At 25.4% G+C, this 17,798-nt stretch overlaps 1 protein-coding gene across 1 annotated transcript in view; it reads right to left on the reverse strand.

Moving 5' to 3' along the window:
* The window catches only part of LOC132924247 (galactosylgalactosylxylosylprotein 3-beta-glucuronosyltransferase P-like), a 51,121-nt gene that overhangs the window by 22,875 nt on the left and 10,448 nt on the right, over positions 1-17,798 (reverse strand). Inside the window, exon 2 of the mRNA XM_060988437.1 lies at positions 3,230-3,816. Coding sequence (XP_060844420.1) covers positions 3,230-3,770 — 541 coding nt within the window. The 5' untranslated portion in view covers positions 3,771-3,816. The remainder of the gene's footprint in view (positions 1-3,229; positions 3,817-17,798) is intronic.

Genomic DNA, 17,798 nt, shown 5'->3' on the forward strand with positions numbered 1-17,798 from the left:
CAAATTTTACAATTTAAATACATTTAAATAATTTCAAAATCAAATGATTATAAACGAAATTTTAAAACTATATATGTGACAACATATTCTTATTTTTTAAACATTACAAAATAAACAGTAATTTATTATTAATACACTTTTTCATACAACAATAAGTATTTATTGTAATTATGTTGTATTTTATTATTTAATGTAAACATTTGATTTTTTTAAACTAAATGTATTAAAATAAATTAGATAAAGTTGTATTATTTATCAACAAGAAAACAAATTTTATCGAGAGCATTTATAAAAAACATTTTTAGGTCGTTATTTATAATTTTTTGGTTCATACAATTCTGAGCCCTAAATATTATCTATATGCTATAATGTATAAGTTATAATAACTATTACGGATTTTATTCATTTGGATAGTCAGAACTCTGATTGTAGGTTTTCACAATTGGTTAAATTTATTTGAGTACCTAAAGCATTAAAATGTTGGTCGAGTATTTCAAAAACAAATATTTTATTACTCACTGTAAACGAGCATTTCCTAATAATACTAATATAGCTGTACCTGGGTAATGTGAACACGGAAGTATACTTAGTTAGGAAAATTTTAAATATTATTATTACTTTTATTATTTAATAACACATTATTATTAATATATTGTTATGCTTTTAAATGTATGTATAACACGAATTCTTATGCTCACTTCAAGAGGTTGTTACCTACTCCTTACTCGGCTTCAAATGTTATGTTAAGTCGCTATTGAAGAATAGCGTTTGTACACGGTATGATAAAAATCAGCATCATTGCTATCAAGGACAAAAAACATTGTGATACGCGTAAATGTTTTTGTTCGTTTAAAAAGCATTAAACGTAATCTATAGGATAAATCGTCATGTTATACAGAGTGTTCCCACCAGTATATAGCTATCATGGACTTAGATGTATCTTAGACCATGGTATTTGTCAATTATATTATCATACCGACACGCTCATTTGTTCATATTTCTGTGCCGAGATAAATATTAGTGTTTATCGTCGATGATGTTTCACGGGAAATCGTGAACTCACGGACCACCAGATGACACACTCAATGCATTTGAAAGCGGATACGTTGTACACTTATAATATGCGTTTTTTCTATTGACTCACGTTTTCGTAGTAAGTTACATCAATTACCTACCTACTTTGCAAATAAATAATCTATTAAAGAATACAGAGTAACTTCTCCAACAGTTTAATGTTATATGTTGTTTATCTTTATATTTTGAATGACTATATTTTACTACACTAAATGGGTAATCGACTTTACGAATTATTACGTACATTTGAAATATATATATATATATATATATATAGGTATATATAATTTATGTACAAGAGGTATTTATTATATTTTATCATTTATACATGTATAGCTATACAAGGGATTCGATTTAACTAAAGAGTATTTTGGAATTTAATTATTTTATCAAATATTTATTTAATGTATTGTAATTTATGACGACGAATAACCCAATTTATTAATATTTTCAGTTTAAATATGATAAATCAGAATATTTAAATCGAGAACATAATATGAAATTAATGTTTTAAGATTTAAATTTAAAAAAAAGAAAGATTTCGCAGGATTATGCGAGATTATGCGAGAGAAAGTACCAATATAAAGTACCTATATATAATTTTTAATAACCTTTTGAAAAAAAAAAGATAAGCAACATATTTTCTTTATTTTAATTCGAATACTCGAAAATACTTAAATATGATCATTTATTAATTACTTTTTTAAAATTAATTTTGAGATGTCAATAAATTATAAAATACCTAATCTGTGTATACAGAATGATGGAGGTAGGTATTAGCCATTAAGGATGTAGTACGTGTGCTTATAAAGTTATATAATAATAATTATCTTAGTCGTATCAAATCATATTAATAAATAAATACAGAATTATTAAAATTAAAAATGTGCATTTATATTTAAATCTCTCTGTTTTTATCGGGACTCCCTTAATTTGAGAGAATAAAATAATTACAACAGCTTCATAATATATTTAACAAATGACTAATATAAATGCACATTTTCATTTTATTTGTAGTATTTTTTTACGATATAATTTGTTATTTTTTTTTACATTAAAATGAAACCTTATGCGTTTATTATTCACAATCATAAATTATTATACATATAACTATAGTAATAAATGCGTTTTTATTCACTTACATATTATTAATATAAATTAAAATGAAGCCAATTTTTATTATTTAAGGTCAGTAAATATTTGCAATATACATTATACAATACGTATGAGGTAATGAGGTACCCACAATGTTATTAGATAAGTTGTTTTTAAAAATTTAAAATTTGGTTAGCAAAATTTAGTTATTTTGATAAAAAGAAAGAAGTAGTGAAATTGCTTCTTTGTTATTCATCTATAAAAAATAAAACATTTGCTTTAAATCTAAATGAGTTTGAAATATTATTTTATATAATATATAAATATTAGTGTTTTCTTTAACACTTTCTTATACAAAAATGAAATCTAACAGAACACAAGAATGAATATAACTTGGAGCAAATATAATTCTACTCGTTATATAATTTAATTTTTGTAGTTATATTTAAATAATTATATAATTTTGGGAACTCATGGATCGCAGTCCCCATCTATCATAAATTCGTCTGTTGCTTTACTAGCTATATATATAATATAGCGATTAACCAAGTATTCTTATTATATTCTGTATATTTTGCATTGATTAAAATTCCTATCTTTGACATTTTTAAGTATAAACCTGATAATTATAAACTTATTAACCATATTTTCAATCACTTAAAATTTGTATGACATTTAAGGTGATCCAAACGAAATATATCCTAATCTATTCATAATTCGTAAATCATCAATTTCATTTTGAAATTGTTAATGTACGCATTTATCTAATTCGCTAAAATGCAGTAATATTTACTTAACTACCTTATTATTACTCAGACCACTTACTATAGATCGCTAATAGAATTTTATAATATTCAAATAGTCCCACCCTGTCCTGTGTTGCCGATATAATAAGAACAGCTAAAAGATACAATCGTCGGCCAAATATAATTATTACAGTAGACAGTATAGTAACGAACGAGCGGAACAGACGGAAACGAACGGACAACGCGTATGTTATGGTTAGGTATATCATATATTATATATTATGAGAAAAACAAACGTCGTCGCACGGGCTTACCGATCAAATGGTTGTATCTGACGCCGAACGACTGCAGCAGGACCGCGAGGTGCGGCGATTTGGTGTTGGAGTCCTCGACGACCAGCCAGTGTATGTCCCTGACCAGCATGAGCGTTTGGGCCAGCCTGGTGAGGTCGGCCACCTGCTCGGGCCGCCGGTACGTGGGCGTGATGACGAAAATGGTGTTCGGTTCGACGGTGGCCGCCCCGAAGCCGCCGCCGCCGACGCCGTAGCCACCTCCGCCGAAGCCGTTACCGACGAAGCCGCCGCCGCCGCTGCAACTGGCGCTGTACACCACGTACCTGGCGATCTGCCGGGAGATACCCATCAGCAAGTCCCGGGAGACGCCCGCGTCCTCGTCCACCACGACTTTGGACAGGGCCAACGACACCAGGCTCTCGGCCACCGGGTCGGGCCGGGCCGCGGGTTGGCCCTGTTGCGGGGACCAGGCGCCGGACGTCTGGTACTGCAACAGCACCACGAACACGGTGCCCATCGCGAACGTCCACAGGATGCGCATCTGTATGGATACGGGCAGCATCGCGGCCGTCGGTTGCCATCAATTCGTGAGCCATCGGGTCCGCGCTCTGAAAAAAAGAAAAAAACGATACGTCATTATCACGTGCGTCGCTATAATAATAATATTTGCCATTTTGGTTAGCTGAATTATTGAAAAAAAGAGAAGCGTGTTTGTTAAATCACTTTGTATAATTGGTGATTATTTTATCAAGCAACACTCAGCATTTAAAAATCTATTAAATTTTATGAAAATATATTTTTTAAATAATTTTCAGTTGAAATAAAACAACATTTAAAAAATAATATATTTTTAAGTTTTTTACTTTTTTTAAATGGCACGTTTGAATCGTAAAAAACATTAATACATTTTGAAATAATGAATATTGTTCGACGAAAGAATCACCCTGTATATGCATAATGTAACATACAGATATATTTTTTAAAATTCCGTGATTTCAATTATTATACAACTTACAATTACCTATAAATTATTATATGCAACATCAAAGTCACTGAAAAATTGTAAACAAGATAATATAATATTTAATAACTTTTCGGTTATTGAATTGTCCATTTACGTTTTACGAAATAAATTGCTTTTTATAATTTGTAGAAATCACGAAGAAGGCAATTCCAAATTTACTGAAGACAATAATAATTTATTTCACTAGAGTAGTTTTTTCAATATCTACTTATGTGTTTAAAAAGATTAAATTCATTGTATGGATTCATTTAAAATCGATTTTATGAGTATATGTCACGCTTTTAAAACCTTTTTTTTTGACCTTTATTGAGCTAAGTATTTTAACTGTCAACCTTTGTTTCACTATTTTTGCATTGTTTTAACCATAAATTATTTTGATTAACAAACAGCCGCTTTCCAACGTAAAAAAAAAGTATTCGAATAACAGACTACATTAATAATAATATAATCTGAGGATCTTGTTAGTGTTATTAAAATAACAAAACACTAAATGTTTTTAAATACTTGTGGATTGAAGAAGGAATCTAAAAAAACTCTCATAATGATGTGCTGCCCTTTAATTGATACAAAACATAATGTGTTGTAGAGCTCAATGAAGTAAATAAAAATTATTTTTTAAAAAGATAGTTTTAATACTTAAAAGATTTTCACTAAAAAATAACTTTAAAGAGGATACAATACACTTTAATTGTTGTAAAAAATAGTAGGTACTTTGTTTACATTTACATTTTTAAATGATTTATAATGAAATAGTTTATTCTTTGGAATATAATTTTAGATTCTGATAGAACTGATAAACATTGTTTATTCCTATCAATAATTTTATCAGATTTTTAATAAGTATATAATATGCATAATTGTTATGCATTTCAGCATTTTAGGTTATTATCATAGTAAATAATATATTTAATAAATGTAGAAGCTGTTATTCAAGTAAACGTAGGTTGTGAATGTGCAAGCTATAGTCTGATATAGATATAATTTAAATATGTATCTAAAATATGTATAATAATTTATTTATACGTATAAAACAATAAAACACACATATTAGATACATTTTTATAACCAGAATTTTTATTTTTTATACAAACGATCTCTATTTATTATTAAGTAAAGCCTAAATCTATTATCGTGTTACTAGCATTAATATTTAAATAAGGGTAAGCAAGCCCAGATTTAGTCAAGACTTTCTAGCATCCCACATTCCTATTCTCACTTTTAGAACTTAAAATATAAATTGTTGTGTTTGTCACATTCGCTACATCGCTCCTTATATAAGTCCACTCCCAGTATCAGGGGAATTAATTGTAGTAGCAAATTATTCTATTTTCAAATTTTTATTTTACGTTTCTATTTTAAAAGTATAATTTAAAATATATTGTATTGTATTTAATTAACAAATTGTGACAATTGTAACTGTTATCAATTGTATTCCGGTTCTGGTAGCCAATACATACTATGTTGTTAAATAATCGTACGTATTAATATGCAATGTCTTGCACAGTGTAATATATATTTAATATTTATTATTAGTACTACCTATTAGACCACTAAACATGTCACAATAGTTACCTTAGTTTTCAGAATTTAAAAAACATGATCAAATATATTATTAGTTATATGTTTAATATAAGTTTCTTTATGTGTTTGTAATTTATTTCATTATTTGAGAAAGAACTTGATTTCACATTGATTTTTATAGTTGTAAAAAAAAAAACTATAAATACTATCGTAGGTATTAATATATAAAAAAAACTAAGTAAATCATTATTACCCATTTGTTTATAACATTAATAAAAGAAACTAAAACGAAATAATAATATATAATACATATTTTGAGATAATATTTGAGAATCAATAATATTTAAATATTATTTATTATATATTTTACATGTATTTATGAAATCTATAATCGTTTAAGAATATAACAATAAAATGCATTTTTGCCAAATTGACTGTTCGCCAAAAATTACGTTTGTCAAAATGCCTTTTCGCCAAAAAGGTCGTATACTATTCATTATTGATGCCGAATATACCTGTTATACAGTATTTTCTCCTAATAATAATGTCCATGTTAGTTATGTAATAAAAGAACTATTTGATTAGCTTTGAAACTTATATTTAGAAAAAAATAGCGAGTTATTTGATACAATTAAAATTGTATTGGTAATCTCCACAATATTAAAATATGTTAACATATAGGTAAACATAAATACCAGCTAAAAAATTAAAATTTAATATCCACGTTTGGTTAAATGTATTTTCATTATTGAATTTTAAGAAGTACTTATACCTAGTAATGAGCATTTACATACCTAATACACTGTATAAAATTATTATTTTTTAAATTGTATTATATTATTTATATACCAAAACATAGTACTATGAGTTATGTTTAATAAAATTGTTATTCATCACATCATTAGTCATTAGTCATTGCGGTTTTAATTAATTAATAATATGTATCTTTAATTTTTTGGTTAATTATCATAATCACTTTTTTGTTAATTTTCTGATTGTTTGTTAATTTGAACTAACTATATACACATACTTACTCGTCTAGACATTTATTTAATACGAGTGTCGAGTATTCTCTTATTTTTATCATAGTTAATTGTAATGCATTTCCATTTTAAAGTATAATACCTATTTATGTAATTTGTATAATAATTAATAACAGAATTTTGAATATTATGTATTGTATAAAATGTGTACGATTCATTGATACATTGCGTAATACAGTTAAATACAAAAATTAATTTTACCTATATTTTAATACAAGTTAGAAAATAGTAAAATACGTTAATTAAATAAAATACCGTATTTTTACATCAAAGCTATTAATACATAAGGCATAATATACTACGTTATATTCCATGTAAGTCTATATTTTATTTTACTGAAAGGTATTTGTTAAACATCGATTTTTTTAAGCTTATAATTATTTATTAAGTAGGTTCTTACTCCAATTATAGATACCTACTCTAATACTAAATAATATCTACGAATTTGTGTTAAGTCAACAATAAAAAGTAAATGCCTTCTAAACATAGTTTAGTTTGATTTAATATCGAGTACCTACTTGTTGATTTTTATGTGAATGAATGTGCAAAAAAAAAGTATCAAATTTCATGAGCGGAAATTTCCACCGTGTTTTTGTAGATGCCACGTGGGCATCGGAAATACAGTCGTCAACAAAAATATAACAACGGATTTAAAACAGTAGATATCGAAGGTGTGAAATTATTATTGGTATTTATATGTCCTTGCAGGAATATTTAGTTTCATTATATTTGATTATATGCAGTTTTTCAATTTATATACATTATCATTTTCACGCGTTGCTGCACCCGCGTTGACCTCAATTTTAATTATTTGCACTAATCGAATTAAATATATATTATAAATTTATTCATTAGTTATAAACTTCTTGAAATTTAAAATTAACGTAATAAGAAATTTTTAATGTACATTTTAAAACTCAAGTTGAAATTAAATTTAAAAAAAAAATAATAATTTATTTAATATCATACATTCTCCTGTGCTCACTATTTTGAGTTGGCCATACCGTCACTATATTTAATTAAATTTGAAGCTATTATTATCGAAATGTATCCATCTAATATTATATAAAGTCATTCAGAATAGACGTGAATAATATTATGATGACAGTCTATTTTTGAGATTTTAAATTTAATAAAAATAGACATCATACAAAATATTATAGTTTTATCTTGATGTCGTCTTACTTGATTTCAATGGAAATTGTGAAAAATTATATCAACTGTACTTTTTCAAAAAAATCCGTTAATATCTTATGTTTGATATGACATCTTGGAAAAAATATGTTACCTATTTGAAATATAAAATATTACTTCATTGACAATTTGAAAAATAGGTACACTAAAAATGTACTCTTATTCTTAAAGTATGAAAGATTTAAAAATATGTACGTATTATTTCGTTTAATTATTCAGAATTTAAATAATAATTTGTATAACTTTATGTTATATTGGTTTTTGTTCAGTGTTTAAATGTCGAAACATTACTTATATTATAATGTAAAATGTTCATCTACCTTAAAATACAAATATATAGGTGTGAGACCTGAGTGTCTAATAATGATAATATATTATAACTTATAAGTGATAAGAATAAAAAACAAATTGTAATCATATGATCCATACATACGGTAAATTTATTTCAATATAAATATTCTAGAAAAATTAAAATTTAACAATTTAAAAATAAATATAAATACATAAAAAGTGACATAATATATCAAAAGTTTTATTTTTGCTCTTATTACTTCATCTAAATTTTCCGCTCTTAATACGAGTATCTTTAAATTATGTAGACACCAATATTTAATGCTACACGCTTACAGTTTTTATTTTTACATAAATTAAATTCTAATTTTAAGTTATAAATTAAATATGTAAGTGTCTAACACTATTTACGGTCAGCGATATTAAACAAAATAATAGTTTATTTAATAATTTATAAAATTACATTACTAATTTTAACATTTAAAAATTTATCTTCGTAACTAGTAAATTTTGTAGTAAGAAAATATTAATGAGCATCTTCTTTTAACAAATTATTGTGGAAGACGAGTTCCATCTAAAATTATTTATTGTTTGTTTGCAATAATTGTAACATTTAAATTAAAAATAATGCAACTTGAGTACTTAAGTTAAACGACGGCGAAATTCCAACACAAAGTGCCTAGTGATGTTTTATACCATCTGACTTTTAAAAAATAAATCTGTGTCAATCAATCTTACTTCTTGTCTCATATATTTTTTATAGAATTTATAACTATAACAATTCAGAAAATATTACCTATAATAAAACCTTCTTTTGACGAAATCAAATTGATAACAAAGATAATCTTTATATTGGAAATTTGATTGCAGAAAATTGATAAACAAAAAATACAAATCTTGAATAAAAATGGAAAAAGAAAATTTAACTAAGCGCTACCATGGTCAATGACATCTGTCTTGTTTTAATTTTATGACACGAGAAATTTGTCAAAAAATCTGTGAGGATAATTCTGTTGGTTATTGTGCCTCGTCTTCGTAAAGAAGTTTCACTTTAATAATATACACTAAGTATTCAAAAATAATTTTATCTTCTGAATAATCTGAATACAAACAGTGATATTTACTTTTCTTTTGTGGTAATCGAATAGAATTTCAATAAAAAAAAATATATTCCATATTTTTATATATATATCAAAACTACAATTGACTTTTGACGAAAAGCACAACTATATTATATCGAGAAGAAAGTCTAAGTTTTTCATATATTTATTATCTGGTTCGTATGTTCTCTAATGACACATTTGTTAAACAGATATTATGTTATTAGTCATTTAATAAAAATGGATAGGTCAATAGTAATGCGTTTCAAGCAAATAATTAGTTAACAACAATAAAAAAAAAAGTTAGATTCTGGTAAAGCGAAAAATGTACCTAGGTATTGATTTTACAATGAAATGTACTTGTGTTATTATTATTTATTTTTAAACTCTAAGTCGAACAGCGTTTTACAATAATGTAATTTTCGCGTATCTAATATCACACTTAGGAGTAGTAAAACAACAATTGTGATTTCTAGAAGCAAATTGTATTTAGTTGGTACATATTGATATTTTAAATTAAAAATTTTAGTACTTACATTCATACTTTTCATCTAATTTTCAAAATATTATGGCTTTTTTTAAAGCTATTTATAAACATTTTAAGAATTTTTTTTTTTTGATCAAAGATAAATTTTTTGTATGCAAGTCAAAAAGCTTGAATTATTAAAATTGTTACAAATTTATTATTACAAATTTGAAAAATATAATTTTTTTATTTTTGAAGTTTACATTTTAAAAGATTCGTCAAAAACCATAACACTCGAATTTATTTTGTAATTAAAAATGCATAACATTCAAATTTAATACATTCAGTTTAAAATTACCTATACATTGATGAGATTACACTCAGAATTTACTAAACAAACTTACTCTGTTTTTTTATGCCTATTATTACGTTTTGGAGCAGAACAAATGGTTCATTCTTTAACATTTAGAATGGTTTATGCCTTATGGTAACTAATTGGATCTAGTTGTTCTAAAAATACTTAATATTAATATCTAATGACCTACTCGGTAGTCGGTACACTATATAGCAAAGTGATTTCGTATTGTTTATTTATTTTTTATTCTTAAGTATATCAGAAAAAACACTATTTTTGTTTCGAAATGTTACTTTAAGTTAAACAATAATAAAATATTATTTTAAAATTGTTATCTTTGTGTTAAACGATATACAATTTGTATTACTATACTTAAGTACCTTCACTACTGACTTAGGGGGAGTTACCCATTGCGCCAAAAAAAATTAATTCATTTTGGGTATAGCCCATTTGCACCAAAATAAAAAAGGTATGTTTTTTTCGACCGCCCATTTGCGCCAAATTTACCTGTTTAAACATTTTACATTAAATAATTGGTTAATTCGTATATTTAAAAGACGTCGTTTCTGTAACGTATAATAAAGTTATTTTTATAAGTCTGTCAATAGTAGTATTAAAAATATACCTAACCCCAAAAAAAAATTCTCAAGTTAAAAAAAGATTAAAAACTACTTTAAAAGCAATAGAAAATTATAAAATATTATTGATTATTATTTTTAAAATTGACTATGATTTAAATAAAATTCTAACTGTTGTTTATTATTTGAGAAAAAAATATATTATTTTATTATAATTATACCAGGTGAATTTGGCGCAAATGGGCGGTCGGAAAAAACATGCCTTATTTATTTTGGCGCAAATGGGCGATGCCTGACTTAGATATTGCTAAATTTGAAATCCATTGTAACGGTAAAAAGATAACACTATTGGAGTTTATAGTCGACGAAGAATAAAGATATTTTAGTAAAGAAATCTTAAAAGGATAAATTTATGTTTTGTTTTTGGATACTAATATTCCGTTTTAATAATTATTTTTTTAATGATTTAGTATTAATAATTATTGATAATAAACTAATATTAAAATAAAATATGTTATTGTTAATTCATATTTTTATCGACAAATATAAAACAATTTTGTAGAAGATCAGTTGGATTTAATTGTATAGATATACATAATTCTATATTAAAAACTTAATTATATAATAATATAAAATTATTTATTTACAAATAAAACATTTACTTTCATCGTAGAAATTTTAGTAACATAATTCTAGGCTAAAATACATAATAATTTTGTAAATTTAATTATTTTCACAAAGCCACCGAACAGATAATGTCATATTGGCACTGCACTTCTTTATAATTACACCACATTTCTGTAGGATAATAAAATTGTTTTGATAATTTAAACACTAGTTATTTTAAAAAGTGTTGAATTATTTGGAAATATTATTTTTTTATAATTTAAATTCAAAGCAAAACAAAGTTTTTGAAAATATTATATTTATATTTTATATTGTTACCTACCATTTTTTGATTTTTTTAATTTTTTTAACAATATACATTTTATTTTTTTATTCCAAAGCAGAATTATTTCAAAGAATTTAAATTTTAAACAAGTATTTAATTTTAAAAGTAATTTAAGTTTAGATGAGTGGGAAAAATGTATCACCTGCAGAAGGAGTACTTTCGAGGAAATCTACTTAATTCCAAGAAAAATTTAAGAATAAGTAACATTTTCATTAAACATAAAAGAATAATAATATAATATTATAAGTCCAGGTAAAGAGCATATTACCAGGTGTTCTCAAAAAATAAGCGTAGCTACAGTAAAAAAATATGTATATTTTTTCCAATACTTGATAATCATAATAAACTGTTGTATGAGACGATCGCCTAGGTTACCTTCTGTTCACATTACCATAGATATAAAGATAAACAGGTAACGCGTTATGTACATATATTGTATAGATATCGAAAACGCTATAATAGAATATATCAATTGGACGATGCCGTTAGTAATCCCGGAATTCGTATATATATCATAGTAGAGCTATAGTAGAGCCACTATATAGACAGTTAAATCCAAAAATACGTATTAACGTCAAATCAATACACAGGCTTTGTCTATATCATATACATACACGCGTACCCGCTCGAATTGTATATTTATTTCAAACCACGACACTACACCCTTTCAAGTTTTTTTTTTTATTTTATTTCGTTGACTTGTAATGGAAATGATAAAATTAAATTAACATATTCACTAGCCTTGTAGATTATGTGGGTGCCTATAATATTATAATGTATTTATAATTATTTGAATTAGTGGAGTATCTTTTACGGTTAAATTAAATACAATATGACATCATATTGTGTAAATTTAGTTTATAACATTATTACAAGTTTTTTGATCAACATTATTTGCTTGTATGTTAACATTTTTAGTGTGACTACTTAAAAACATTAAAACTTCTTTTGTCGGAAGGTAAAAAAAAATCACGAAATAATTTATTTTACACCTCAATTTTAAGCATTGGTGTCAATTACTTAGCGCCCCTTTAACCTCCCTTACCACACATTTTTGAAATCCGTATCTATAAATTATGCTATTTTTGATTAGGTTTAATCGGCAATTATTTTATAATAAATAAATTAATAATATGTACTATAGTTTGAATTATTGTAAGAAACTATACATCCTGCAATATCATCATTGTAAATGTGTATAAATAATTTTTAAAGTTCTTTAATAATATTTATTTAAAATTACTTTTAATAATTATTGTTTATTATGCTCGTTGAATAGCTATACAACTACAAAGTACCTATAAAAATATTATCTTCCAAATAGAAATTAAACTATAAAAGGGTTCTAGTATGACACATTATTAATTACTCAATTCAAAAGAAATTATTCTAGATTGTTATTTGTAGAGATATGTTCTTTTAAAATCCCATTTCTCTTGTAATTTTACGTACCCAATATGAATATTAAAAGTTATTTATGAGCAGACAGTTTATACGCATATTTATATTAATTATTATGCCTTAATTTTTTAAGGTACCTTTATGACTATAATATATTCCATATACGAGAATATATGATTGCTCAGTTAAGATTAATATACTATACTAATATCACACGAACAGATAGAATTATTTATAGTTAGTACGAATAATGTAGTAATAAAATAATTCTATTACGCTATATGGTATAATATATATCCAATTTCACATTTTACATTTCTCTTTGTGACATGACATGACATGACATAAATGTATTTTATAAACATATTTTTTCAACAATGAATCCACCCTGTTGGATCTAATCTATTTATAAGAAAACAGTATTTTATACTTGAATACATACACATCATTAATACATACGTTTAAATTGGTTTATGTCAAATCCAATGCAATAAATTAAATCTATGCATATATTTATCGCATAAACTTACAGTCTATATTTAAATAATATTTTAAACATGTTTTTATTCAAATAAACATTCTGTTTTGATCAACTTAGCTTAAATCATATAAACATTTTTTTTTGAATTCACATCCTTTTAGCGAAATCATTCTTTTCATGAAGTGAACGGATGTGTGGCATTGATGGCATCCATATCAGAGTTTTTTCACCGTAGTGAATTTTTTCTTATTTAAGTAAACAGTCCTTATTTTACAAAAAATTTCGTATTTCACAAAATCGTTTGTTATAAACGATTATATGAGGAGTAGAAATATTTTTTTTCTTTACCAAGGAAAAATTTATACATATTAATATTAGTATTACGATTTTTTCGAGGATGTTTTAAATTATTTTGAATTTGATACGACTAATAGAGATAATGCTATTGATATAAGCACTGTATAATGTGTACTCACTTATTACGTATGGTGTGAAAATAAAGAGTGCTATTTAATTCTTATTTGGATAGTCCTACTGAAATAACTTGAAATCTATGTAAATAGGGTTCGCTCTGATACGCGATCGATACGAATACGAATTAAATTCTACGCATAACTAGCTTTTATTGCTAATGCAATTTGTTACCTATTGTAAACGTCACACACACCGATTTAGACTGTTTTATCACATATCGTGTTGTAGGTATTAAACTCACGATAATAATTAATAATTTATTAGTCGGGACTCATGACAAATTGAGTTCGATAATATTACACTGTGTAGATAGGTACATATACAATGTTCAAATAATGCAAAACATTGCTTTATTATAAATTATAGTAAAAGAATGTAAATATAATTTACAGCGTTTAATTAGGTACCTACCTCCTTATACCTATATATTTAATCAGAATCTTTACTGGTACATATTGTTTCTCACCGTAGGTGTCATAGTGTCTATATTATGTTTCCTAGTATTGGTCCTGTTACTTATTTTTTCCACAGTTATTTTCATTAAAATTTCGTACGTACGCCAAACAACTTTCTAAACGATGTATCTAACACATAGGTTCCCAGACATAGGTTATCATCTAATCGATTTAAGATAATCATGCAGTTCGGAATAAATGCATTTCCATTATCGTTATTATTTATCGACCAATTCGACCATATTCATTATTTTTTTTTTTATATATAAATACAATGTAGCAATTTACAGTTTGCCCGGAGTTTTACATTGTTAACGTTTAAACTTTTAAGTCATGCAGAAGTGGTTACCGATCGTTTGCGAATTACCATACGCTTATAGATTTTCTTCGAACTATAAAAATGATTTAATAACGTTTTGTTATACTATACTTTTTAGTATGAAAACGCACTGCTAAACATTTATTAACTTATCAACTAGGTAACCGACTTACTAATATATTAAATACTAAAGGAAACGGGCTGTGGGATGGGAAAATGTTTCATCAAGAAAATAATTGGCTTTACCATTAACTAGTGGTATCCACTTAGTATGTTTCACAAAAAGTACAACACATTACGAGCTTATACACCTTTTATGTAAATGTATATTTTTTTAAACTGTGCTATTGTTAGGATTCAGACAAAGTTAAACTACTAGAAATGCAAAGGTTGGCGACTAACGGTGTTGTGGCTATCCCGGAAATTTTTCTACAGAATCTACTAGGACCTGAAAGAGGTAGTGTGGTATTGGAACAAAAAATATCAAAAACTTTGTGAAAATTACATAATTTTTATTTATTTGATTTGTTGTCAATTTTACTATTGTATAAAAAAAAATAAACATTTACAATTTACTAACAACTTACAATAAAATAAAACTATTAACTTATTTTTAAAATTATAGATTTAGTGAATACTACATTAATTGTTTTCCTACTAGTTAGTCGACTTACAAGTACGTAACATGGTAAATGTTCATTTTGCAGTTTCATAATTGGTTTCATTAGTTTTAATATTAAAGTGAATAATTTTATCATCAAACTTTCCCCTTCACATTTATATTAGTTTCAAAATTAAAACACCTCCAACAAAACACAAATACTATTTTCAAACTTTTGAGTTTGTTGATAGGTCAGTTCGGACACATACTAGTAGCGTCTCGGATGACAAGCTTTATTCAGGTAAATTTATTCTGACAGGTTATTTGACTCGGGTCTTTGGATGCAACTTAGGTATTTTATGATTGAATAATAGTGGTTTATCGTTACTGTCTGAAAGTGTTTAACACATAATATTGTATATCTCACAGTAGTTTAACATTTCTGTGTGCAATTCCAATTTAAAAATGACAATTCTTCATAATACACGCCTTTTATATGCGTTACAATATTACATAAATAAATAGGTCACATATATAATTCTCGGTTGTCACCTGAAAATATTATATTGTATTGAAATTTTAGTGTGTGCTGTAACACCCGTATAACGATGAAATTATGAAAATCAATGGCTACTTCAAATGAATTCAGGAATTCTAAACTAAACATTATACAATTATACAATACCAAAAATAGTAGCATTTACTGAGTATAAAAAGTTATGCAATTTTATCATACAACGTATAATGTACGCATAAAAAGTACCATTGGTTTTTTAAAGCATAAAATGATAAAATTATTGAAAATAATTTTGAATAATATCCCAACTCATGACATAAATATTTAAACGACTTAATATTATCAAATTATCTAAAAAGAAAAGTCTTCAAGGATCTTTAAGAAAAATCAGCAAAAATATTGTCTAAAAGAATTAACAAAGATAGGTTTTCGTTTATTAGTATGACGGACCAATCAATCAATTCTACCGGAAGCCTCTATTTATTTATGTGAATAAATACACGACTCTTTATCAAAAATTAATATTATAACCAAATACATACCAAAGAACGAACATTTTTATACCAAAAATATAATTAAAAAATAACATTTAATCGTTTTGATGTAAAAAAAAATTTGAGAAAGTCAATGCCGTTTATAAGTTTCGAGTGAACTTCGTCATAGAATAGGTAACAATGATGGCTGTAAGTCTATTACAAATGCATTATACATGAATTCATTTATCGTTTATTGCGTATTATGTAAAACATTTTTAAGTGGACACTGTGTGTTAGCTCATATTTCTAAGGATATTATACAATATTCTTAAAATATAGAGTTATTTGTTTTTTTATTTCTAATATGGTATGGGTAATCGATATGTTGAATTATTTTTTTTTCCAAAGACATTACATATAATACTCAGTAATAATTAAGAAAATATTTTATTATATATTATTATATTTTACAATTTGTAATTAACCTAAAGTACCTAAAAGTCAATACCAAGTTGGCGAGGTACCTTAGAATTATATAGTATTATTAATATAAATAGTGCTTAAAATAAGTACTAAGATTTAAAAATTTTACTTGCGAATAGAAAATGATAATTTTAGTAATAGTACAAAAGCTCACTATACATTTCAAAAAAATGCGCTACAAAATTAAAATTGTATAAGTATAATAATTATTAAAAAGAAAAAATTATACATCACGATGTTCGTATTTTTATTTCAAAAACGAAAAGCAATATTTTATTTATTTAAGTAAGTATTTACAATTAATAATACATTAGCTGGTATTGAACTTGAATAAGTAAAATATAGGTAGTTTACATTAAAGTTTTAAAAATTAATGAATATTTGACGCAAGCCTGAAACATTTTGTTTTTGTTTTTTTTTTGTAAATATATTATTAAGTTCGACATGTAAAATATTTATAAGACAAAAATTTAAAAAATAATTAATACAATTAGTGTGTTTAACATTTTAATAGAATCACTTAATATAGGTATCTTAAAAGTAATAAAAAATAAAATAAAAATTAATGAAGAAGTTACTTTTATATTAAATAATGTTTTATACTTATTATTTATTTATTTTTAATACGGATTTGAATGCATACTAAAAATGTTACTTTAAAATATTCCGAGTACAATTTACTCCCCCAAAAAAAAAATTAATTGGATAAACCCATAAGTATCTAAGTATGCTCGTTGGGTTACTTCTCTAATGTTTAACTAACAGTATTAGACGTGAATAATAATTGTGAGATTGAGACTACAAATCCAATATAGCGTCCTTTTAATATTTTATTTTTAAGCACCTGTACCCAATGTAT

This window comes from Rhopalosiphum padi, chromosome 3, assembly GCF_020882245.1.
Source record: "Rhopalosiphum padi isolate XX-2018 chromosome 3, ASM2088224v1, whole genome shotgun sequence".
Lineage (NCBI taxonomy): Eukaryota > Metazoa > Arthropoda > Insecta > Hemiptera > Aphididae > Rhopalosiphum > Rhopalosiphum padi.